The sequence below is a fragment of the Artemia sp. Qi Xiang Cuo genome, chromosome 16, assembly GCF_049724085.1.
Source record: "Artemia sp. Qi Xiang Cuo chromosome 16, ASM4972408v1, whole genome shotgun sequence".
NCBI lineage: Eukaryota > Metazoa > Arthropoda > Branchiopoda > Anostraca > Artemiidae > Artemia > Artemia sp. Qi Xiang Cuo.
This window is the reverse complement of record NC_142809.1, coordinates 7,851,271-7,878,515: the sequence shown is the minus strand read 5'-3', so window position 1 is coordinate 7,878,515 and position 27,245 is coordinate 7,851,271. Positions and strand designations below refer to the sequence as shown.

At 36.8% G+C, this 27,245-nt stretch overlaps 1 protein-coding gene across 1 annotated transcript in view; it reads left to right on the top strand.

Moving 5' to 3' along the window:
* Positions 1-27,245, top strand: part of rhea (Talin_middle and talin-RS domain-containing protein rhea) — a 214,086-nt gene that overhangs the window by 40,583 nt on the left and 146,258 nt on the right. The window contains exon 2 of the mRNA XM_089102200.1: positions 20,136-20,287. Within this exon, the coding sequence (XP_088958326.1) occupies positions 20,152-20,287 (136 nt within the window). The 5' untranslated portion in view covers positions 20,136-20,151. The remainder of the gene's footprint in view (positions 1-20,135; positions 20,288-27,245) is intronic.

Here is a 27,245-nt window from a genome sequence, read left to right as displayed (position 1 = left end):
TTTCTAAACTATTATATAGGCTACTTATTACTATTATATAAACTTTTAAAAATTTTTGTCGATGTTCTGACGGGTAGCAATTGTGACTGTTGATGTCCTGACGTGTCAATGTTATGACTGTCGACGTTCTGACGGTTAGTGGTTCTGATGGATTTTTCTTGTCGACGAAATGACGTTTAGTGCTTGTGACGGTTAGATGAAATGGTAGCACCCCAATTTATGTATGGAAGGAGGTTTTATTGCGGAAGGGAGTGTGTGTTTTGCCGGAATGTTCAGGCACGTATATAGGAATTAATTTTGGGGAGGTGTTATGTCTACCAAAGCTATCGCAATATTAAGGCATATATACATGAATTTGTATGGGGGAGAAGGAGTTATGTTCACTAAAATACACAAAAATACATGCAAATTACATGAAACATAGTAGCACCGCCTATCGGCATAGAAAAAAAAACTGTAACGAGTACTTTTACTTGGAGATCAGAAAAACATTGCTTTATCCTCCCTCAACACAAAGTTTAAATTACCTTTATCCTCTTCCCGAGACAAAAATCTCCCTGGAAGTTTCAGTTCGATTCCCTAGCCGTGAGGCACAGAGTAAACTTATCAGAACTATTACTTCGGAGATACTCATTTATGAAGTGACCCCGCCCTCCCCCCCTCGTCAATCGAGTCCATCTACATAGTCTAGTATTGAATTTTTACTCAATTAATGGAACTTTTACCCAAAAGAGAGTATATTCTCGATATCTGTACATTTTGCCGACGGAAAAAACGTAATTTGTGGTGCTCGAATTCATTACGATGAGATTAAGAAACTTTTCGATCCCTCGCTCTACTGTCTGAGCTACCGGGTCCTGTGTAGTTCGTTTTACAAGTTTGGTGATTAAGTATATGCAGCATACATGGGTTTTCTATATAGTTTACCAACATAGTCAAATATTATACAGGATTATGGAAAACGTTAAGACACAGGGGCTTTGTTGGGGGGGGGGGGGGCAATTGGGGACAGTTGCCCCCAATAATTCATAGAACAAAATTATTATATAGCCCATGCCCCTTGACTATCCAGATAGGGTCCCCTCTTACCCCCCTCTAATAAAAGTGCTTGAGATTCGCCCCTGTTAAGATCCTCCCACCCCCTGTTTACTTATTTGCCCTAGTTACATCATTTAAGTAATAGTAAATGTCTATATATTGCAGTTAAAAGACTTCAGTTATCAATGGGAAGAGAAATAAGAAGTTCTATTTTGACAATGACGTTATCTAAATTTAGCTTTTTTAATCGAATTATTTGAAATCTTGAATCTTAATTTTTGATAATGATTTCCACATGAAACAGATGATAGACTAAGAAATATTTTTGTTGCTTGTCTGCTCTATTTAGTGAATATGTAGTAATTTCCATTTTTAAATATTATTCAAATAATAGCTAAATAAATATTAAGCAACTTTAAAGTAAAGGCACGTCTTTTAATCTTAAAATAAAAGAAAATGATCTAACAATCCTTAAAAAAAAACTAAAAATGATTAAAATGACGATACGTCTTTTTATCTTAATATAAAAAAAAAAAATTAACTTGTTTTTTTTTGGCCACTTGGCTACTTGGGAGAAATCAGTTCAGAAAATCACAATGCACTTTAATATGTTTGCTTTGCAAAATACCTAATTAGTTATTAGTGAAAATAACTAGTTTGATTTGACTAAAAACTAAGTGAAAAAATTGACCCAAACTTAATTTATTAATAAAATATTAATCGCAGCATTGTAAAATTCTTTAATTCAAATCTGACGGCAGAAGTTCTAAGGGTAAACCGATGTGCCGTATCACACGGATTAATAATCGTTGCACCACTTCATTGTGCTTTCTTTGCACCCACTTTAATCTGGTGAAGATCCTGGAAAAAATAATTATTTACGCTTTATATCTTCACTAGTAAAAGAGCTGTGGTTCTGACGGCTTTTTGTCACCTTCAAGGCCGCATCCAGGGGGGAGAGGGGAAAGGGGGTTCAACCACTCCCCCCTGAAATGTTTGTCCGACTCGTAAAAACAAAACAAAAATGTACATAAACAAATTTTTGATACTTTTTAATTGTTTAGCCCCCCCCTGGAAAACATAACTCTCCCCGAACAAAAATTCTGGATACGGCCCTGTTCACCTCCCTCCTTTGGTTCCAGCCTTTGGCCCGTGCAAAAAATAGGCTTATCCCTTGTCATTCACATATATAGCCGTTTGCCTCATTTTGATTGCTTTGGTGGTTAGCTCAGTCCTTTGACCCCAAGGGTGGATCCAGGATTTTTTTAGGGGGGCGGGGGTAAAATAGGTTGAGCCGATAAACTTGTTTTAGGAGCAAGTTTATTTAATGCAAACTTGCGTTAATTAAGTAAATTACACTGCTTTAGACTACGTTAGAGGGGCGCCCCCCCCCCCTGGATCCGCCACTGTTTCGCCCTCATACGCTTGTTGTCATTACATTTCCTTTTCTTAGTCTCCTTTTCATATTTATTTGAATCTTTACAGCTTATAAAAATTGTCTTAGTTCCAAGATTGAGGCTTCCAAAACTTGATTAATATAGCTTATTTTTTTATATTATAGCTTTTTTTTATTATATAGCTTATTTAGCTTATATTATTTAGCTTATATTAGCTTTATATTATAGCTTATTTTTTTATTAATATAGCTTTTTAATATAGCTTATTTTTTTAATGCACACGAAATGCACACACACTTGATTTTTTATATCCCTTATACATTTTTTGCTGTTTTTTACACCACCGACAGGCTTATCCTGACACGAGAATTAGTGATGTATGCGCCTAGGTGACTCTTGACATATTTTCTTTATAGGACAGAGAATGGATTTTTTGGAATTCTAAAAGTGATAAGCTTCCTACTAGAAGCTCAAGAATTTTACATTTGTTCTTTAAAATAGGCAGGGGAATAGGTTAATGAGATTCTCATGCTCAGTCTAAATTTCTGGCTGTCAATTGCTAGATGTTCAAATAAAGTCTGTACGTCGTAAAGTCTGTAAGTAAAGTCTCTAAAGTAAAGTAAAGTAAAGTAAGTAAAGTAAAGTTTCTGTAAGTAAAGTCTGTACGTCGTCGTAAAGTCTGTAAAGTCTGATTTCATTTGACTATTGATGCTAAACCGTATTGAACTGTTCTTTTCTTTTTTCTTTTTGTTTCTTTTCTTTTTGTCTGATTTATTTTTTGTTGTTCCTCATCTTTCGCTGTGTTTTGGACCACGAAGTCCGCTGGGGGATGTTGATTTTCGTGTTTTTGTAGACGTGTTTTGTTGTAGACGTATCGTTAATAAACAAGCTTGAACGTGAACTAATAAAGGAGATTAAAGCCAGGGACAATCAAAGAAGATCAATATACTGATCATTTCTTCTGTATGTGCAGCTAGGCGGTGCAAGCGAAAAGCAGCTAAAAACAATTTGAACTTAAAAACGAATCAAGAAGTTAACAAAGAACTAAAACAAATTCCAAAATAAACCACCGAACAGAAAAAAAACCTTTTTTCTCTCAAATGGCTGGGTATTTGGGTATTAAAATGGCTGGGTATTTTCTCCTCCTGGATGGTTGGTACTTTAAAAACAAGTCAGCAATAAATATTCCTTTTAGATTTTTTACCAATACTAGGATTTGGTCTCGATCTAATTTTTTTAAATAAAACAAAAATTGACACAAATCGCCTTTCGCCAGGGAAATGGAGGAGGGAAAATCGCCAGGGGAAATGGAGGTGGGAAAATCACCAGGGAAATTGCCAGGGGAAATGGAGGAGGGAGGGATAAATAAATGCACGAAAAAATTCCATTCAGCTTAGAAGTGTTTCAAAAAACCTAATAAGATGCTGGGATCTAAATTGGATGTTAATTAAAATTTTAAATTTAATATAAATTTATTTTTTATTTAATATTTATTTTTTATAAAATAATGAGTTTACAACTACCGAATTGAAATAAAATCTGTAGTTTGAAAACTGGTTTCTGTTCTAAACCCTGAATAAAAAGATAAATTTGCCAGTATGAGCAATTATATCTAAGAAGTATTTTAGCCCATTCTCTGTGCTCAAAGACATTAGCAAACAATAAATGACACCCCCCTTCCCCATAGGATCGGTGTTTATAAACCAAAGCCAGCAATAAATCTCCTTTTTTATTTTTACTCTTATTTGTTTGATGCACTTATTCAACATGGCTTCTGAACTTTAGATTAGAACGGCCGAATTTTAGATTATGTGTCACCTCTTTAGTTATGCAGTGTAGTCGAAATAAAGAATAAGCTAGAAATAAATGTATCAAACGTGAAAATAGGTTAAACATATTCCTTTTATACCGAAGACAACCCAACTACCTTAATTTAATTTTCTTTTTTTGTTTCGTTTTTTTGTTGAATCTTATCTTTTTCCTTCTTTGTCTTTCAAACAGTTCGTTGTAAGGACCGACCCGGATCAATAGTAACCGAAACTCTAAAAAACTGATTTTTATAACAGTAAATACATCAAAAGAATCGGATTTTCAGGCTGATATCAAATATATAAGCTTCATCAAATTTAGTCTAACCCATCAAAAGTTACGAGCCTGAAAAAATATGCTTATTTTCGAAAAGGGGGGAAAACCCCTAAAAGTGATAGAATCTTAATGAAAATTAGACCATCAGATTCAGTGTAACAGAAAACCCTATTGTAGATTTTTCAAGCTCCTATCTACAAAAATGTGGAATTTTGTATTTTTGCCAGAAGAAAGATCACGGATGCGTGTTTTTTTCAGGTTCGCCCCTAGTCAACACCTCGCTCTTTACGCTAAAGTTTTCTTTAGTGTTTTCAAAAGAGTTATCTATTATAATTAAAGGCCTTTGTGATTTAGGGATTTGTAATTCGGACAAAATTCGAACTTTAACATAAAGAGCGCGGTATTGACCAGGGGGCGAGCCCCCTCATGTACATAATAATTTCTGTTCGTTTTCATTTTTTATGTTGCTCCTTACTTTCAGTTGAAAAAACTTGTTTTTTTTTTAAATTTACTTAGGACGGTTATTAAATATATCAGAACACCGCGTGTGCCACGCTTGGCACACTTCTGTCCCGCTTGGCACGCGCCAACTGGTGCACGTGATTTCTGAAAATGGGTGCCTCCTCGCTTAACATATAAGGATGTAATAAGGATCAACTACGAATAATTGCTATACAAAAATATATATAACAATACAGATTAAGCTTTGACCTAAATAAGGTATTGATTAGAACCAAATGGGGGCTTGGCACCACTCACTTTGAGAATGACGCATAAATTATGGGAAGTCTTCTATTAAAGTGCGAATTGTTTGTAGGATTCTCCTTTTACACTTTCATTCGTTTGAGTTATATTCAATTGATGTTTTTATCATTACTTGTCTGATGTACTTAATCAACTTGATTTCTGAACAGTTGAGTGTTCGATTCTCTGTCACCCCTTTAGTTATGTAGCGGAGTCGAAATCAAGAGTAAACTAGAGATTGATGTATCAAATGTAAAACTGTTTTAAAAATATTCCTTATATTTTAATAATTTATATTAGTACTTTCCCATTATGTGGACACCTCTAAAAATTCAAGTTATGTTAATGCTAACAGTGAAACACGGTGAGACAGATATCGTCCCGGTACTAAAACAGTTGTTGGGTTGCAGTGGAATTGAGTGTAACGGGTGATCTAATATGAGTGTTAAAATTACAATTTGAGATTTGCCAAAGACAGAAAAAGAGGCAGTTGAATTTTTAAAGGATAAGGGGTTATTGCCCAATCCATTATAACCGGGTATCTGTCTCTGGTTTAATATACATATTAAACGTATTTAATATATGCAATGCTTTGCCACCCCCCCCCCCTAATGTGCAAATATATAGCCCAAATTTGTTTATAAACTATTATATATTTATCCTATTTCGTTTTATTCCATTAGCATTAACCAAACTTGACTTTTTAGAGGTGTCCACATAATGGGAAAGTACCTTTATATTTATATTTTATAAATATTTTAATTATTTTGATAATTTATAGTTTAGTTTAATATATGAGGATGTCACAAGGATCATCCCTGAATGCCATACAAATATATATATATATATATATATATATATATATATATATATATATATATATATATATATATATATATATAACAATTGAAATTATAAGTTTTATTCAGATAACTTTAAAAAAATCAAATTAAATTATAATTGTAAATTATATACAACTTAAATTAAACTCAAGGAGGGGGTTACTTAGTTAGAGAATCAAACATAAATCATGAGGAGTCTTATATTAAAGTAGGAACCAACGGTGAATTCTCCGTTTGAATTTTAGTGATCAAATTTTACTCCGATAACTTTTCAATTCACTAGATGCATAAAAGTTGTCTTTTTCTTGTTTGAACGATTATTGTAATCGTTTTTATTGCCTCTTGTCATCATTCTCCTTTCATGATAGATGACCAAGCTTTTATGGTTGACAGTTACTACATCCGAAGGGGGACTTAATCCTATTACTTACTCTCCTTGTCTCTCTGCGAGGAGGCATTTAGTCAGATTGTTAAAAGTTTGTATCCATTGTGGATATTAGATTTTCGACAGACTTCTTTGCGATTTTGGCGCAGGGTCTATATTATCTGTGATTGATGAGATTTTCGAAATCATAGGGGTAAATATATAGGGCATCTTGAACGTCACTATATCCTTTTGACGAGTTATGGATAGAATACAGCATGTCTATATGCAAAGGTAGGGATGGGATACTATCCCTTCCCCCTGAACTGTGAAACGATTTTCCTGGAAAAATTGAAAAATAGCGACCAATAAGATTTGATTTGTCGTATTTTGACCCCCCCCCCTTTCTCCATGAGAAATAGCCTATAACCCTCTGAATAAGGGCCGGACATGTGTGCATCTATTTAGCAAAGCGTAACTGTTTTGACCACATAATCTGTAGCTAAGGACAAGGGCGGATCCAGGATTTTTTTTTGGGGGGGGGGGGCCAAAATAGGTTGATCTGACAAACTTACTTTAGTAGCAAGTTTAGTAAACGCAAATTTGCGTTAATTAAGTAAATTACACTACTTTAGACTACGGTAGGGGGCGCGCGCCCCTCGCCCCCCTGGATCCGCCACTGGCTAAAGATCGCTACTGAAATTTCCTAAAATTATGTTTTTTCGTCCAGTTATACACATAGTTCTGGCAGTCCGAGTAAAGCTGCACCGAAACTGGAAGTTAAAAACATTTTGATAGTTGTCAACTCCTGTTTAATGGACTGCAACCACGGCAGTGCCTACAAAGGACTGCACCATAATATTTTTTGAATGGAGTGCACTGCAGTCCATTCAAATTTGACTGCAGTCAAATTTTTTGCCGTGGACTGCAGTCCACGGCAGTGGACTGCAAACACGGCAGTACATAGCCTACAACGGCTATGTACATAGCCTACCAACGGCTATTGCAAATCTGTTTTTTTTTTGTTGTTGTTGCAAATTGTGGGCCTATTTCCATCGTTCAAGTTGCTTCTAACAGTTTCCTGTTAGCTTGCAGAAACAGAATAGTGGACAAACACAAATTTGTTGTTAACATTTCCTGGAAATGTTGTAATTGGGTAGAAAATTCAAAATTGGACCTTCAACTGTAAATAGATATTTGAATAACCTTTCGAACTTCAAAACAAATATAAAAAGCTAACATACAAAATAATAATCGATGTCGTTATTAGTTGTTTAATTATTGGGCTGTTTTACTTTGTTAATAGGACTGCTTCCGTCGTGTCTGCGAGCCGAATTACAAATTATAAGAAATGCCATTTACATTTTAGAAGAAGTCTTTTAAATGCGTCTTTGAAACATTCCTATCCATTAGCGCTCGAATTAAATCTCATTTTCTTTCTTGGATGTTGTAGGTCAGTTTTGTCGCATGAAAATATATTTTTTTATTTGACACATTATTACTAACAATTTTCGATTAGTTCGCTAACACAAATTTTTTGTTAGCATCTAGCGGAAACGTATTAATAGCATAAAATTTGAAAGCAGGATAATAGCGTTTATAAACAAGTATAAAAAGACAATACAAAATAATGAAAAAATGTTGATCTTGGTTATTTCTTGAGAAAAAAGATTGCAAATTTAATGTTTTGAATTTTGCGCTAAATATCCTCTAACAATTTTCTCCAAAGACCAAAGCCATATTTTGGATTTTTGTTTGGGGCGGGGGGGTAAACAAAAACATTAAATACTTTAAAACCCTATCGAAAATCTGTTTTTTGCATTTTCATTAGATTTTTACGAGTCTGACAATTTTTTTTTTTTGGGGGGGGGGGGTAAACCCCCTTCCTTCCCCTAAATACGGCCTTGCAAAAGACGCTTTGGATTGTTAGGCAATTCCACAAACAATTTTCTGTTAGCTCGCGAAAACAACTCTTAACATACTTGTTTCTAAGCGTTTTTTTTTTGTCAGGAAACACGCCTTGCATTTTTGATTTTGGAAGGCCAAATATATTGGTACCAATTAATTTTCGGAAAAAAATACAGAGACCAGCTCTTTAAGATGTAAATCCTTAGTAGTATATTCATTGCTCTTGTTGAAGAGAAGCAGATGTTTTGGCAGTGTTTATATTTCTTCGGGGAGTTTGGCAAAGATCTCCTCGTTGTAAACGTGTTTTGTTCTCATTTAATTTCTTAGTCATTAAGTTGGATGATTACGTTTTCTTGTACATTTTTATTCAAGCACTTGGCAACAGTGATTACAATACTTAAATTATTGAGGTGTGAAGATCGATAGTGCGTGCTGAATAAAAGCTATTCACCGAGTTAATTGCGTTCATGTGAAATTTGCGTTTGTGTTTTGTGAACAATCAACTCTCTTATTTCATGACATATTGTATATATATATATATATATATATATATATATATATATATATATATATATATATATATATATATATATATATATATATATATATACCCCCCGCTTTCGCAGCCTGTAAATAAAAAAAAAGTTTTTTAAAGTGAAAGTAAGGAGCGACATTAAATCTTAAAACGATCAGAAATTATTCCGTATATGAAAGGGGCTGTGCCCTCCTCAACGCCTCGCTCTTTACGCTAAAGTTTTTATTGTTTAAAAAAAGAGTTGTGAGAAAGTCAAACTTTAGCGTAAAGAGCGAGGCGTTGAGGAGGGCACAGCCCCTTTCATATACGGAATAATTTCTGATCGTTTTAAGATTTAATGTCGCTCCTTACTTTCACTTTAAAAAACTTTTTTTTTATTTACAGGCTGCGAAAGCGGGGGTTTGGGGGCGGCAGCCCCCCAACTGTGCCTCCTAATCCCTGTGCGTTTTAAGGTTTGACCTTGTAACTCAGCCTCTTTAATTCTTTAGAAAACGTAGTTTTTTTCAAATAATGTATACTATGTGGCGCAAAATGATCTGGCGACCTCTGGCAATATAAGATTTATTCATGATGAAATGCTCATACAACAGTGCACTATACTATTTTCCCAAAGGCTCCTTGACCTGTAACGTAGGTGGAAGACGTGCGAGTTACTTACTTAGAGAAAAAATCACTTACAACAAGAAAAAAAAAATGTAGAATACAAAATTTAAATAGATTAGACAAATTAAATATATTTTTTTCTATACATATAGGATTATGTGCAAAGAAGAGAGACAGAAAAAAACTTCTTAGAAGCTTTTTTTTTTTTGTACAATTTTTCTGAACAAGCTAAAAGAGTGGCATCTTGGAGCTGATTCAGGCGACATATTCCACACAATATGACTCGCCATTATAGGATTGAAATCTGACCTAACAAAAGGAGTAAAAGCAATTTGGATATGATTTTTTTTTTAATTACGAAGGGGATAATCATTTTGATCTGAGGTATAAAATGGTGGAACACCTAGGGGCTGAGGGAGGTTACCATGAAGCTGAGAAAAGGTAACTAACCTGTTGAAGCTAGGAGAATAATTTTGAACCTTAGACGCAAGGCCGTGTCTAGGTGGGGGGCCTGGGTTCGAGCCCGCCTTTCGAAATTATTATTCGAGTGGTAAAAACGTATCAAAAATGCATCTAAGCAAATTTTTGATGTGTTTTTAAGTTTTTTAGTAAATTTTTTTTATCACTTTAGTAAAGTTTAAAGTTTGTGACCTGAAATCCATGTTTAGTCTTTCTTTTGTCCCCACACCTCTTCCAGATATTTTTCTACTGGGGTGATCATGTTCAACAAAAGGTCCCAAAAAATGAGAATTGTAAAGCAGGGCTGCTACTCCTACTACTTTATTGGGGATGGAGCGGAGAACGGCATTAGCCATAATATGAACCCTTAAAAACGTAACTGATGTGAAGATTAAGCGGCTTTTACTCGTACGCGATCTTCTATGCTAAGTGGTTAAATTCTGTTACGTTAAGTATAACTGGTCATACATAAATAAGTCCATTGACACCAGAGTAACGTCAAACCATCGTAGTCATTATCTAATATTGTCACAATTATCATTAGTAAACAATTAAAAAATTAAAAAATGTGGAACGGAGATGGATAGTGACGCTCTGGTCAAAGGCATTCTAGGAAAAGTTTATTAATTTGTTTTCAAAATCTATTAATTACTCACCCAGGAATTTCATTTTGTTGTTACTTTTCCATAACGTAATATAAACGCATGTAGCGTAAAATTCAAAGTAGAGCCATGGGCGTACGGAGGGGAGGGCAGAGGGGGGCAGCTGCCCCCCTAGAAGTTCAATTTACATTAGATATGGCTGAACAAGCATTTGAAAAAAGGTTGATGGCTAAAAAAGCAGTTGATAAAAGGTAGATGATCGAAAAAGTTGTAAATAAACAGCTGGAATGACGGAATAAAAGTCAAACAAAAAGAAATTATCCATAATATCTTAGAAATTTTTAGCTCTAATCCAAGAAGATCAATGCTGAAGCTTATTGATGATTTATGATTTTTGCTGATTAATTATTCATAAAGGTATGATAGAACTTGCTGGCAACGTAAGGTTTTGTGAATTGCCAATATAACTTCAGCTCCTCCCTGCCCTTCATCACAGAATCGGCTGCCCCCCCCCCCTTAGACAAGAAGCTACGTAAGCCCATGAGTAGAGGTCGATTCTACTCAGCACTGCTTACCTTACAGACAAAATTTAACCCGTAAAACGACCTAACGTAGCGTGGTCTTAAGTTAAGCTATTAGGAAAGGTTCTGCCGCTTAATGGTGAGGGAAGCATTGATCAGTTCTGCATTCTTTAGCAAATGTGTCACTAGAAAAGGAAGAAATATTCTCTTATTGTTGAATAAATTTAAGCTAAAAATGGAGGATTACATTTATATGCTTTTTCTGTGCAACATATAGGCATAGGGAGAATAACAAAATTTTATCACGAGAGGGAATCAAGAATTTAGAAGTGCCTTGGTCGGGGAGGACCAGGGGCGTAGCTCCAGTATTTTTATTGGGTGGGCGGCAAGAGGTGTCCATATCCATACAGTCAAGGGGCATGGACTGTATAACATTTTTTCTGTCCAAATTATTGGGGGTAACTGCCTTCCCCCAAACGACGCCCTTGGGCACGACCCAATATCGACTTGGAACAACTGCTTCAAGATCACCTTTGTAAAATTGGAAATTTATAACCTGAGTATTCATCCTTTGTCCTCCTTTTACGTCCCTCCCAATTTTGTTTTTGGAGCGATCCCGTCGAACAAATGTCCTAATAAAATGAGAGTAAGAATTGAGGAAAACAGGGATACTACTGCTAGCTGATCGGGGATGGAGCTCAAAGTGGCATAGACAAATTAGAAACAGTGCACCCGATACCCGATCTGGATGACCGAATTAAATAATAATCATTCATACATGTCTTAAAAACTTAAGACTAGAAAAGAAATAAATCTTCTTAGAGTGAGTCATTCCACAAAATAAATTGTTATTTCCCCTCCGAAGTCTATCAAACCCTAGTGAATCTTCTCTATCTTAGTTGTAAATCAAAAAACTCAAACGAAAACCACTTGGGAAGACGCAAATAGGGCAATTCATTACCATTCCAATAGATACAATCGCTTTTGAATTGAACAATCAGAGCTTGGATAGACACTGGAGATGCTAATCAATTCATTGTTGAAATGGAGGAGGCATTGTGACCGAACTGACAGGAGGCTAATAAAAGTTGCATATTCCTCTTTTGTTCGTCTGCGATTTGGTTTTATACAATGTCATATTTAATTCTATATGGATGTTTTCATGGATCTTTTGTGATATAGCGTATTGTCGTCTTTGTGATATAGCGTATCACATATATCGTCTTTTGTGATTTTGTGATAGCGTATTGTCGTCTAGTGCTGAATCCTAAATTTTTTGTAATAGTTCAAAAAGTGGTATGTTACACAGCATGAGTTTTAAATCAAAAACAAAACAATTGACTGATTTGTTTTGTTTTTTTTATTCCTAAGATGCTCCTTGTTAAAGTATTATTTTGGCATCTAAGAGACACATTTTGAAATCAAAAGCACCAATTTTCAACTATTTTTGTAAGCAAAAAGAACACTTTTCAACTATTTTTGTAAGCAAGAGAACAAAAGGTAAAATAGATTCCGTAAAAGGTGGACTTCTAAAGAGCGACTATTCACTGTCAAAACCTTATTTCCTTGATGTTTTTTCCCTTTCCCGGGGGGGGGGGGGGGGGCAAACGTAATCGACACGTACATAATCATTATAAGAACGCAATTGTTCGCTATCGCTATTTTGGATGCTTGCGCACTGTTAAGCGTATGGGCATGTATGGTGGGTATTAAAATTTGTACCGTACGTCTCAAATTTGGACCCACAGTATCATGGAATGGACTTTGATTAAATGAAAGTGATTGCTTGATATCACTTTCAACTAATCAGAAGCGTTTTCCGCTGATGCAGAGTTTGAAAGAGTAAGTATTATTGTGTGCTAGTCAAAGCGTTACTGACAGCCGATGAAAGCCACTCCTTGAGTAAACTAGACATTCCAGGCTACTGTTGGCTAAAGTTTGAGACAGATGGTCCCAAGATTGATACCGGTGGTTCAAATTTTAAACAGGCGGCCGAAACAGCGATACTGGAGGCTTACGCAAATAAGACTGGCGGACCACGTTCGACACCCTGTTTCTGAATGGGAGAAATTGATGAAATTATAGCGTTTCGTCAAAAGGTTTTCCAAAATCCGTTTACTTCCGTCCCTACCATTTCGTTTTGTGCTAGACGTAGGTTTTGTAGCTCTATTATGTTCACACTAAGCTTTGGCTGTTTAAAACTGGTGAAATGTTTGTTTTTATTCCTATGGATACTAGGTCATACTTCAGAGGGCATAGCAGATAGAAAAGTTCTAACAACGCCTTTGTTGTAGTATTGTATTGCTTGCATAAGTTAAATTCTTCATTCTTTTTAAGATCCTCTTAAAAATCAGCTACTAAACTATTTAGAAAAGAATTACACAACAAAAATATGCCTAAAACCCTTGAGTTTCACAAATATCTATAAAATTGATTATACCGATAAACTGGTCTATTTTATCAGCCAATTTTAACATTTTGGTAAAAACTGGTAAAATTGCATTGTGAATATTTTCACGTTTGTGAAAATAAAACATCTCATCTTCAAAAGCCTTTGTTATCAAAGGAGCTAGTGTCAAACCTCCCATTCAAAGGGAGGTTTTCAAAGGGAGGTTATCATCAAACTTTTTCAAAAGATCTACCAGCCATTAAAGCTTAGTAAAAAACAAACTACTTCCACTAATACTAATAACGATTCATTGCACCACCGAGCCGCCTGAGGCCAATACAGCCGCGCACGTTTCTCTTCCATCCCAATGTATTCAAAACATCACTCTGCCCCCCTCCTCAACTCTGATGGATGGCAAAAAAAAAAAAATTATTTTTCAACTCAATTTTCAATTAGATTCTGTTTATTACAAAATGATATAAGACATAACATTAATCCAAGTGGCTGCCCAAAGAAAGACATAAAAGCACTTGGTACTGTGCGACCACATATATAACGAACACTTAACAAACAAAACTCTTAACAAACGAACAAAACAAACAAAAAATGGAAATAAATAATAATAAATAAACAACCAAATTATGACCAATCTCTAATCATAAAAAAAAAATCATCTATGAACCAAGACCCTTTTAGGAAAATGCCCATAATACTGATTTAAGTCAGTATTATTTAAATCAGCACCGAATGTTTTTTATGTGTGACCGAGGCCGTATTCAGGGGAGGTTACTGGGTTTACCCTTCCCCGTGAAATTTTGTACGACTCGTAAAAACGTAACCAAGAGTACATATAAACATAGTTTTAATTCATTTTTAAAGTTTTTGTAACCCCTCCTCCACCCAAACAAAAGTCTTGGATATGCCCTCGTGCATGACAACGTCGTAATTAAGATAAGCCACAGGATTTTCTTACTCCATTCAGCTTACTTGATGTTTTATTTTCCCCATCTGCGCATTAGTAATGCTATTCACGGTTGATTTCCTTTTATTTTGTTAACCCGTCCGGATTTGGAAGCGAACTTTATTAAGGACATTGATTATACAAAAAACTTGCTTTATGTGCCTGGGCCATCGAGCTTTAAATTTGGAAGTTGGATGAGGTACCTTTTTCTTTTTCAGAGTAATTTTGGATAAGCACCAAGTGACTGCCTAATTTATTCTTTAAGATACTGTCGACTGCCTTTAGGTTTGGTCTGGCCATTCAGGATTTGGAAGAAGTTGGAAAACTTCTTACTTTTCCGATGGGGAGCCATTTGCATTCGTCAGCATTTCCTCGAATGTTGCAATATTTTTTGTAGATGTTGGCATGGTTTACGACTATCTAGGGTCATTCGGATTCGGTCTCCCGTAGCTAATCTGGAGACTAGGCATTTGGAGCGAAAACATTTATTTCTTGAGAAGAGGATCGATGTGAGGCGGAATTCAGAGTCCAATAGACGATTACTGTCTCTATTTGTCAATGTCGACTCCGCCCCTTTTAGTACTTTTCTAGCCAGTCAGTACAAGTTCTTTCGCGCATATCCCCCCATCCTTGTCTTGTCTTGGAGAATTACTTCTTAATAGGGAATCAGTTTAGTTTCCAGACTTGCCGGAGCCTTCCGGATTGTGCTAGCCCGGATGAAGGCAGCTTTTGTTTGGCTTTTTTTAAGGCTTCCTTTTCTTTCGGGTAAGTTTATCTTAAAATATACTTTTAATAACGCTTGAGACTGCCCCGTTTCCATATAGCAATGAGTCTGGAATGCGTGGCGTTATTATCGCTTTAATAATGAAAATCTGCCGTCAATGGGGTCGGAGGTATTACCTCTTAAATACAATAGCTTGGCACTATATCCCAAGAACCGCGGCAGCATGCCGAAGGAACATGACGTCGGAAACGAGTGGCTAGGAAAACCCCCTACGAAGAACGAACTGATGAAAATTGGCTTTGACGTGCCAATCTTCGCAAACAGAGAAATGTGACGTTAGGCTATGTTTGTGAAGGACCTTTGCCCCTAAGCGTGCGAGGACCGAAGGCCTAAATTGTCCAACATAGCGAAAAGAAAGAGGTCAGGTCAGACTATATTCACGTGGCTTAATATACGCTATGGAAAAATGTTTTTTTTTTTTTTTTTAAGCTGCAGTCTAGGTTCATTCGAGATTAATTAGTGGGGTTAGAGCTGTCCGCTAAAATACATGAACGTACTGCGAGAAAAGGCGATCGAGGAGTCGGCGACTTTCATAAATGACGCACACGAGGTGACACGACCAGGCGTGGCGTACAGTACCAAGTGTGTCAGAACTGTGTGGCCCACGTGGGAATCCGAGATATACACCAGTTGGTGGGAAATGGGTGACCCCTCGAAAACGATGTGAGTAGTAAGTGTTGACATTCAAAGCCGAGTCTTGATTTGTGTTTTTCGGGTGAAGTTGACTAGGTGACGTCAAAACCAATCACCAATTGATGCATGACTTGATTGGGTGGGTCCTCTACTACCCCTGTTGCGTGCACCTTAATTGATTACCATTCTGACGTCACTCCGCCAACTTCTGGAAAAAAAAATGAATAAAGAAGGACTTATTAAGATTTACCTTCCTTCATAGTAAGAGTCTAACTTTTATAAGGTAGATCTGTGGTATCTCTGGAACGCGTCCCAGATATGAAATGCCGACGTTCCTTTAGGACGCGCAATATATAATATGCACGATGTAACGGTTAATGATTTGTGGCAATTCTTATGCATTTGCACGTGAAAGTTTCAACAAAAAAACTCATACTAGATATTGCTTGATTTCATATTTCTTAACGGTAGAATTTTATCAATTAATAGTTGAAAAGAATGAAGAAAACGAGTTAAATATTTGTGTGACGACAGATTTTCTAGATAGCTTGCACTTTTCGTCACAGAATCCTTCTAGTACTGATGACTTGCTTTTTGTGGACAAGCAGAATGTATGGCTAAAATTCCACATTTTAAGTACAATCTCAGACCAGTTAAATATTATAAAAGAATTTGTCATGTCAAAGAGTTGCCAGCTACAAATGCGAATTGACGTAACGGAATCGTATAGCCATCCAGAATATAGGATGGGCACTCAAATCACAAAGGGCAGACTTAAGAAATGTCAAAACTGAATAGATCTAAGCGGGAAGAATTTAACATTAATCGAACTAACCCAGAGAGATGATTTATGAGTTGGCGAGCGAGCTATATCTCTCCCTTATATTTGGAAAAACATCTTATAAATAAATAAATGACTGAAGATTTTGTGAATTGGCATATTTGAGCAGGGTTGGATATAGAATTTATGTTTTAGAGGGGGCACCAACGAAAAGTGCGCACCTCCGTTTTGTTTTTTGCCCCTCCACCCCTTTAATTACTACAACTTTTACCTTCTGTGGGGACTGCAGCTTTTATCAATCGCCCCTCCCCCAGATTTTCGAAAACACTTTTTCGGCATTTTCATTGAAAATGTTTTTTTTTTCATTGAAAAAGTAAAAAAAAAACCCTCACCCCTTTAAATTTATGTTATTAAAGTAAAATTTTAAGCCGTGGATTAAAACCGTAGATGAGTAGATGAGTAGTGTCACCAGGAAAAGTCATCTTCCCTCTTAGAAAGAAAAATATTTATTAACGAATGTAAAGTCAAGTTCTGACAGAAGACGAAAATGTACACCCCCTCCCCTCTCTGGCTTATTCCCCTAGAAAAAAACTAGCTATGCCTTTGTCTGTTGCTGGTTATATCCAGAGAAGTTTAAAATGAATAATCCTTGTAATGCTTAAGCACCTTAAAGTAGTAGTGTATTCTTATGTTTCCCTTTATTCGTAACCATGCTAATGAATAACAATTGGCGCTGATAGCAGTTTGCTGCCTTAAGATAAATCTCTTGTTAGGACTGTTCTTAGCCAAATCAAACTTAAGCTTAAGCAAACCAAACTTAAGCTCGCAACCATGCTAATGAATAACAGTTGCCGCTTATAGCAGTTTGCTGCCTTAAGATAGTTCCCTTGTCAGGACTGTTCTGCGCCAAGCCAAACTTCAGCTTAAGCAAACTTAATCAAACCAAACTTAAACTCGCAACCATGCTAATGAATAATAGTTGACGCTGATAGCAGTTTGCTGCCTTAAGATAGTTCACTTGTCAGGACTGTTCTGCGCCAAACCAAACTTAAGCAAACCAAACTTAAGCTCACAACCGTGCTAATGAATAACAGTTGAGGTTGATAGCAGTTTGCTGCCTTAAGATAGTTCCCTCGTCACGACTGTTCTGCGCCAAGTCAAACTTCAGCTTAAGCAAACTTAAGCAAACCAAACTTAAGCTCGCAATCATGCTAATGAATAACAGTTGACGCTGATAGCAGTTTGCTGCCTTAAGATAGTTCCCTTGTCAGGACTGTTCTGCGCCAAGCCAAACTTCAGCTTAAGCAAACTTAAGCAAACCAAACTTAAGCTCGCAACCATGCTAATGAATAACAGTTGACGCTGATAGCAGTTTGCTGTCTTAAGATAGTTCACTTGTCAGGACTGTTCTGCGCCAAACCAAACTTAAGCAAACCAAACTTAAGCTCACAACCGTGCTAATGAACAACAGTTGAGGTTGATAGCAGTTTGCTGCCTTAAGATAGTTCCCTTGTCACGGCTGTTCTGCGCCAAGCCAAACTTCAGCTTAAGCAAACGTATGCCAACCAAACTTAAGCTCGCAACCATGCTAATGAATAACAGTTGCCGCTGATAGCAGTTTGCTGCCTTAAGATAGTTCCCTTGTCAGGACTGTTCTGCGCCAAGCCAAACTTCAGCTTAAGCAAACTTAAGCAAACCAAACTTAAGCTCGCGACCATGCTAATGAATAACAGTTGACGCTGATAGTAGTTTGCTGCCTTAAGATAGTTCACTTGTCAGGACTGTTCTGCGCCAAACCAAACTTAAGCAAACCAAACTTAAGCTCGCAAACGTGCTAATGAAAAACAATTGAGGCTGATAGCAGTTTGCTGCCTTAAGATAGTTCCCTTGTCACGACTGTTCTGCGCCAAGCCAAACTTCAGCTTAAGCAAACTTAAGCAAACCAAACTTAAGCTCGCAGCCATGCTAATGTAACAGTTGACGCTGATAGACTGTTCTGCGCCAGCTTAAGCTCGCTGTTCAGAAGGGGCTGATCAATCCTGGACAGATAATCTTTCATAAAATGCTCTTCCAAGACGTATCCGGTGATCAAGGTGGAACATTAGGAATTTGCTTTCTGGTTTTAGAGGGCTTCTTCTATAGCACCTACTGACAAAGACTGGGAATTTTGATTACAGTGGGCTTTTGAAAATGACAAAACACATTTACGTATTAATCAGTTGCAAATTGTTCATGGCGCAAATCTATTTTTAAATCTGGCCGTCCCCCCTCTGAAACCGTTGTATTTTCAGAAATTATATTATTTTTCCTTTTTGTTTCCTTCTTAGATTAACCCAAAAGGAGCTTCTACCTATCTCAACTCCGTGAATCTAGTTATCTATGGATTTTATTTATCGAAAAAGTGCATTTTATTTTCAAAATATTAGTTTTTTTTTTACCAAAATGCTATTTTACTAAAGAATCTACCTGAGTTTATGACCATAATTATGTTTTTCGGATAGTATGAGGCTCGTTCTGTAGAGTTTAAGCCAGTTGAAATTGGTGGTAAATTCTCCGGAATCCTCTAGAATCCTTTCAAGCGTTTTATGAGGGTCTCAGCCCCCCCCCAAGAGCTTTTCAGGGATGGGTATGGCCACACAGACCAGTTTTACATCGCCGTTGTTTATTGATAATGCACAACGGTGAAGGGGGGGGGGGCTGTAAACGGGTTCCAATCTCATGTGTATTCCCCCCAACCTCATGTAATTGACATGCTGCCCCTTTTCAGCAGATCTACACGAACCGATTTATCTTGTTTATTTCCTTCATGATCTCCATTCCTCGGATGATTAGAACTGATTCTTTGGAGTAAAATTGAATGTTTTTTGTACCTTCTTATTCTTAGGCTACAGGCCCCTGAAAAGGCAAGCTCTCTTGGTTCAGGCTCTCTTGGTACATGATTAATTTATCCTCTTATTCGTGCAATATGGCTATCAAAACGTCATGATGGCAAAGAGTGAATCTTTGAGTAGATTGGAGTTGAGAAAAATTAGACGTAACTGCGTTGTCGGCTTCTTGTTCCAGTGAGTTGTTGTTAGCAGTAATAACAAGTTTGCGGTGTAAAAGGAAACATTTGTTCATTTATGTTTATAGCTTCTGGCTAACTAGTGTTTAATTAGTGCTGTTATTTAATGTAACTAATGTAAGTGTGCTATTATCCAGTATTAGTCCTATTATTTAATGTATTGTTTCGTCTCCCACTCTCACAGGCTAAAGAGCCTTTGTGGGGAGGGTTCTGTAATTTTTTCTCTGTTTAATTTAAATAAATTGATGGATTGATTGATAGATTGAAATATACTCTTTATTTGTGAAGATGTTTGTGAGAGACACCCCTTTTCCCCTTTGATTGAGTTTTATCATCCATTAGCAAAAATAATTTTGGTAAAGTTGGAGTATGCTAATATGTTGCTATTTATTCATATTGTAAAATAAAAACCTTTTGCTTTTCAGATTGTAACATTTAAAGATGTCATCGCTGTCGTTGAAAATTGGCATAATAGAGAAAAATGTAGTGAAAACTATCGTTTTTGACCCTTCAACTACTATTTATGACGCCTGCAGAATTATACGTGAAAAAAATTCAGAGCTTCCTCTTGGGCCCCGTAAGTTTTGTCCCTATGTGTTTTAGTCTTTTTTGATCTTAGTTATAAGCGCTTTTTCTGTGGCTGTTCAGAACAAAACTGAATAACTCCGCTTCTTTTTCATATTTTTAGGTATAACTTAATATTTATATCATCTTATAGGTACTTGTATGATATAGCCCCTACCTAATATTCTTCTAATATGTTTCTCTGTCGCTCAATCCTAATGAAATATACCTAAGTATGATAAAAATATAATACTTCAGAAAAAAGTTTGGGCTGTATATTTGCACATTAGGGGGTGGGAGTAAAGTATAGCGGGTCTGCATGCCTAATATGTTAGGTACCATTATTCTGCATATTATGAAGTAAGAATTGTTTTCTAACTTCAAACTGTCCAAATACTTTCCCCCCCCCCTGATGCCCAAATATATAGCCTAAATTATATATTTTCCATCTATTGTGTATCTTCTATTTGCCTTATCTCACGCTAAGCTGAAAGAAACTAACGGAAAAAACCGGTTCTATAATGCGTCAATGAATGAACAACTTGAGGAGTAGGGGCTATATCATACGAGTACCCTTTTATATTTTGTATTATAATTTTATATTAATTTTTAAAATTAATTAAATTTTATATTATATAATAGATTTATATTATGTTATATACCGTGTATTAGATTATATAATACATAAATATTATCATTTAATATATAAATAAAATTATATTTATATTATATTGTATTGGTTATTTTTATTGGTTAAGTGGAAATTTACTTGCCAAATATGTCTTAAACCATTAGGTCGGGAATTTAGTTTTTAATGAAAAAGTCCTCAGTATTCATTTATGCAGTTTTTGGTAATAGCTTGTGCTAAATTAAAAAAAGAAACAGGGGGGGGGGAGGGAATCTGCAAAAATAATTGAAAACAAACGGCAGTAGATGTAGCTGTTTTTGGGCATCAAAAGATTGCGAATGTTTGAATTTTTTTCGGATGAAAAGAGTTGTCAGATTTAGCTAATTATCTTTTCTTATTTATTTTTGCAGTTCAAAAGGCAACCAAGGTCGCACCCTGGTACGGATTTTGGGGGTTTGACCCCCCCCCCCCGTAATGTTAACCGACTCGTAGAAACGTAACAATATGCATATAAAGAAATTTTCGATGCGTTTTTAAGTTTCGTAAAAAAAAAAAAAAAAAAACCCCCCCCCCCCCCTTACGAACAAAAGTCCTGGATACAGACCTGGTGGCAACTCTGATGAAATTGGTACCATGTTGCAGGGCTGTATCCAGGATGTTTGTTCGGGGGGGGGGGGCAAGAAACACAAAATGCATCAAAAAGTGTCTTATGTATTTTTATTGCGTTTTTACGGGTCGGACAAACATTTCGGGGAGGGGAGTTCAACCCTTCCTCCTTATCCCTCTCCTGAATACGTTCTTGCCGCCTTTAAAACTACTACTACTAACAACTCACCGCAGCACCAAGCCACCTGAGGTCAAAACAGCTACGCACGCTCCTCCTCCACTCCAATCTTTTCAAAGCCTCCCTTTTTACGCCCGCCCACGAAGTTCCCATTTCCTTTAAATCAAAATTTGCACTTTACTGAAAAATAAAAATGAATGTGCATTGTCAGTCTAATATACATATACTGATATTTAGTAATCAAAATGTTAAAATTATTTGATTTATTAAAGTTATAAAAGTAAAAACATTTATATTTTTTTCAGTAAAGTGCAAATTTTGCTCTGGCCTTGGGAAGGCATAGGGGTTTTGCGCCCAACTTATGTTAATTTCTGCTCGTTTTGAGTTTGACTCGGTTATTTATTGTAATTTCTGTTCGTTTTGGGTTTCATTCATTTATCGATGCTGATTTCTGGTAGTTTCACGCTTGGTGATTATTTGATTTTATTTTTGCTCACTTTTTTTTTAATGGAGTTCTTTACTTTGCTTTGAAAAACTTATTTTGTTGAAAAAGTTTTTATCATTAATTTTTGGTTGTTTTATATAGACATAGTATTTTCAGGGATAACAAAAATAATACTTTAAATATTTTCGTTTTTTAAGGACTTTATAATTTGGCCTGCTATTTGTATGCTAGAGAAAAAGTTTCCACAATTTTAATAGCATGCACACTTTTCAAAATCTGGACACAAATAGTACTGTTTAATTTAGTTTCATACCTCCTCTAGTTGACCTGAAATAAAAAACTTGATACCAATCGCAAAAAAACATGTTTACTCACTTTGATAGCTTGGATACAGTTAGGCTATTTTGATTTGCTTAAATTTTAAGCGCATAAATGGGTGGGTGGGTGTGGGTGTTTAGTAGTGGAAGGGGGATTAGTTGCCCTAGAATCACTTTCGACTATTAAAAAGGGCATCAGCCCTTTCTCTTTTCAATCGAATGAGCCCTTTTCGAAGTTCCCACGACAACTCCTTCCATACGAAGTGCCCTGGTCTAAACAGCAACAAGAACAAAAATAATACATTATACCCACTTCGATCTTTACTATAAAAACGTCAAGCCTTCCAATCACTTTCGACTATTAAAAAGGGCACTAGGCCTTTCGATTTCCAATCGAATTAGCCCTTTTGGAAACGACAACGCTTTCTATAAACACCTTATATGCCCCCAGGGCATAAATTAAAACCCTTTTCTAAGGTCTGTTAGGGTGGTTGTCATCCTCTAAGACCGAATTTCCAGAACTTTCAACTTCGAATGAGCGCTTTTCGAAGTTTCTATGACAACTTCTTCGATACGAAGTGCCCTGCTCTAAAGGAAATAATCAATAAGTAAAACATTGTGCCAACATCGTTCTTATATGCCCCCTGGGCTTAACTTAAAACCCTTGCCCTGAGGGTTGTGGGGGAGTGTCCTCCTCTTTACTTAGTCCCCGTTTCTTGTCTCGTTCTTGAGTGTCCCCGTTCTTTACTTAGGCAGCGCGATCCTGCTGCCTATGATTTGTGCAACAACTTTCTATATAAACCTTATATGCCCCCAGGGCATAACTTACAACCCTTGCACTGAGGGGGTTATCATCCTAAAACGCCTAATTTCCAGAACGTTCAAGTACGTTGAACAAAATGGATTTATCAAAATTTTGATTGGATGTGTTTTGGAAAATGGTGGGCGTGAGAGGGGCGATAGTCGTTATCCAATCACTTTCAACTATTAGAAAAGGCACTAGCCCTTTCAATTTCCAATTGAATGAGCTCTTTTGAAGTATCTACGACAACGCTTTCAATAAAAAACTTTTTATGACCCAAGGCATAAATTACAACCCTTGCCCTGAGGGCTGTGGGGGGAATGGGTGTCATACTTAAGGAAATAATTTCCAAAACTTTCAACTACGTTGAATAAAATGGCTATCTAAAAATTTTGATTGGATGTGTTTGGAGAAAGGTGGGCGTGAGAGGGGGTTTAGTTGCCCTCAAATCACTTTTGACTATTAAAAAGGGTAGTATCCCTTTGAGTTTCAGATCGAATGAGCCCTTTTTCAAGTTTCTACGACTAAGATTTCAGTAAAAATCTTATATACCCCCAGGGCATAACTTAAAACCCTTGCCCTGAGGGCTGTGGGTTGTGTCCTCCTCAAAAACATATTTTCCATCTGGAAATCAACTACGCTGAACAAAATGGCTATATCAAAATTTTGATTGGATTTGTTTGGGGAAATGATGGGCGTGGGGCGGGGGCTAGTTGCCCTCCAATCACTTTTGACTATTAAAAAAGGTACTAGCCTCTCGAATTTCCAATCGAATGAGCTTGTTTTGAAGTTGCTACGACAACGCCTTCTTTAAGAACCCTATATGTCTCCAGGGCATAACTTGAAACCCTTGCCCCGAGGGTAGTTGGGGAGTGTCCTCCTCAAAATCATATTTTCTATCTGGAAATCAACTACGCTGAACAAAATGTCTATCTCAAAATTTGAATTGGATATGTTTGGGGGAATGATGGGTGTGGGGGGGGGGGCTAGTTGCCCTCCAATCACTTTCGACTATTAAAAAGGGCACTAGAATTCTCAATTTCCAATCGAATGAGCCCCTTTTGAAGTTTCTACGACGACCTTTTCCATATGAAGTGCCCAGCTCTAAAGGGAAAAAAATAGTACATTGTGCCAACATCGTTCTTATATACCCTCAGGGCGTAACTTAAAACCCTTGCCCCGAGGGTTGTGGGGGAGTTTACTCCTCAAAAACATATTTTCTATCTGGAAATCAACTACGCTGAACAAAATGGCTATCTCAAAATTTTGATTGGATGTGTTAGGGGAAATATGGTCGTGGGGGGGCTAGTTGCCCTCCAATCACTTTCTACTATTAAAAAGGGCACTAGCCCTTTGAATTTCCAATCGAATGAGCCGTTTTTGAAGTTTCTACGACAACGCCTTCTATAAAACCTTATATGCCCCCAGGGCATAACTTAAAACCCTTGCCCCGAGGGTTGTGGGGGAGTGTCTTCCTCAAAAAGATATTTTCTATCTGGAAATCTACTACGCTGAACAAAATGGCTATCTCAAAATTTTGATTGGATGTGTTTGGGGGAATGATGGGCATGGGGGGGGGGGGCTAGTTGCCCGCCAATCGCTTTCTACTATTAAAAAGGGTACTAGCCCTTCGAATTTCGAATCGAATGAACCTCTTTTGAAGTTTCTACGACAACGCCTTCTGTAAAAACCTTGTTTTTCCCCAGGGCATAACTTAAAACCCTTGCCCTGAGGGTTGTGGGGGAGTGTCCTCAAAAACATATTTTCTGTCTGGAAATCAATTACACTGAACAAAATGACTATCTCAAAAATTTTGATTGGATGTGTTTGGGGGACTGATGGGCGTGGGAGGGGGCTAGTTGCCCTCCAGTCGCTTTCGACTATTAGAAAGGGTACTAGAACTCTCAATTTCCAATCGAATGAGCCCCTTTTGAAGTTTCTACGACGACCTTTTCCATATGAAGTGCCCTGCTCTAAAGGAAAAAATAATACATAGTACATTGTGCCAACATCGTTCTTGTATGCCCTCAGGGCATAACTTAAAACCCTTGCCCTGAGGGTTTTGGGAGAGTGTCCTCCTCAAAAACACATTTTCTATCTAGGAATCAACTACGCTGAACAAAACGGCTATCACAAAATTTTGATTGGATGTGTTGGGGGGAAGGATGGGCATGGGGGGGAAGGGATAGTTGCCCTCAAATCGCTTTCGACTATTAAAAAGGGTCTAGCCCTTCGAATCTCGAACCGAATGAACCTGTTTTGAAGTTTCTACGACAACGCCTTCTATAAAAACCTTGTATGTCCCCAGGGCATAACTTAAAACCCTTGCCCTGAGGGTTGTGGGGGAGTGTCCTCCTAAAAACATATTTTCTGTCTGGAAATCAATTGCACTGAACAAAATGGCTATCTCAAAATTTTGATTGGATGTGTTTGGGGGACTGATGGGCGTGGGAGGGGGCTAGTTGCCCTCCAGTCATTTTCGACTATTAGAAAGGGTACTAAAACTCTCACTTTCCAATCGAATGAGCCCCTTTTGAAGTTTCTACGACGACCCCTTCCATATGAAGTGCCCTGCTCTAAAGGACAAAATAATACATAGTACATTGTGCCAACATCGTTCTTATACGCCGTCAGGGCATAACTTAAAACCCTTGCCCTGAGGGTTTTGGGAGAGTGTCCTCCTCAAAAACACATTTTCTATCTAGAAATCAACTACGTCAACAAAACGGCTATCTCAAAATTTTGATTGGATGTGTTTGGGGGAATAATGGGCGTGGGGGGGGGGGGGCTAGTTGCATTCTAATCACTTTCGACTATTAAAAAAAGCACTAGCCATTCCAATTTCCAATCGAATGAGCCCTTTTCAAAGTTTCTACGACAAATCCTTCGATACGAAGTGCCCAACTGAAGAATAAGAACAAAAAAAACACATTGTGCCCACATCGTTCTTTACTTAGGCAGCGCTAGCGCCCTGCCTATGATACTACCAAGGTAAGTGAAGCTGCCCACTTGATCAATCTTTTCATTACCCTTCGTCACCTTTTCATCTTCACTTATTCCTAGCCTTAGTGACTTAGTCTTCTTAGCATTAATTTCCATAGCTATTCTAGCACCCTGAACTAGCAAAACCTCTAAAACTTCATTTTTGCTCAAACTTTGATCTAGGATGCTTAAATCATCAGCATAATCTAAGTCCAGGAGACCTTTTCCTCCCTATTTGATTCCGTGGTCTCCGATTGCCTTTCCTGTGCTGCTTAAAACAAAGTCCATCAAAATAATTCATATAAAGGGGGATAGAACACAACTCTGCTTAACTCCTGATTTAATACAAAACCAGCTGCTAACCTCATTTCCTACCTTAACCGCAGCAGTGTTATTGTTATACCGCCTTTAAAAACTTCGTAGTTTTAAAACAATCAGAAGAAAAACCTCCGAAAATCGTGATTTTAGAGGTGTGAATAGATCTATTGGTCCAGGGCAACATAACTAGTTTTATTTTGATGTCCTTGGTACTTTAAGGAGTGTTTTATAGGCAAAATATTTATTTTTCATACCTTCATTTACAGTGATTTGTGGATTAATACATATTATTTCTCAGACAAGGATTGAGGAATTTTTCGATTTTCTCGCTTAGAGTCCGCTTTTAAGATCTTTTATGACGGCAAGATTCCTCTTTGTTATTTCTCAAAATTCAGTGTTTTTTGTTAGAAGAAATTAATTGAAGTTACTAATGGAGTTAAGTGGGATTAAATATTTTAGTGTCAGAATTTCCTAGGTTCTTGATGATCTTTAACATCTGGTGCAAACTCTCAATGACAGTCATATTGTAAATTCCTAATGATAAGGCATTTTACTTTCTAATTGTGCTATTTTTTACTTTATACCAGTAATAAGTGTTATATATAACCTTATTTATCTTCATGATAGTTAATCGCGGAAATATTTTTTGTGTCAAACTTAATAAAACACGTTTATGGATATTGTTCTGATTAGCT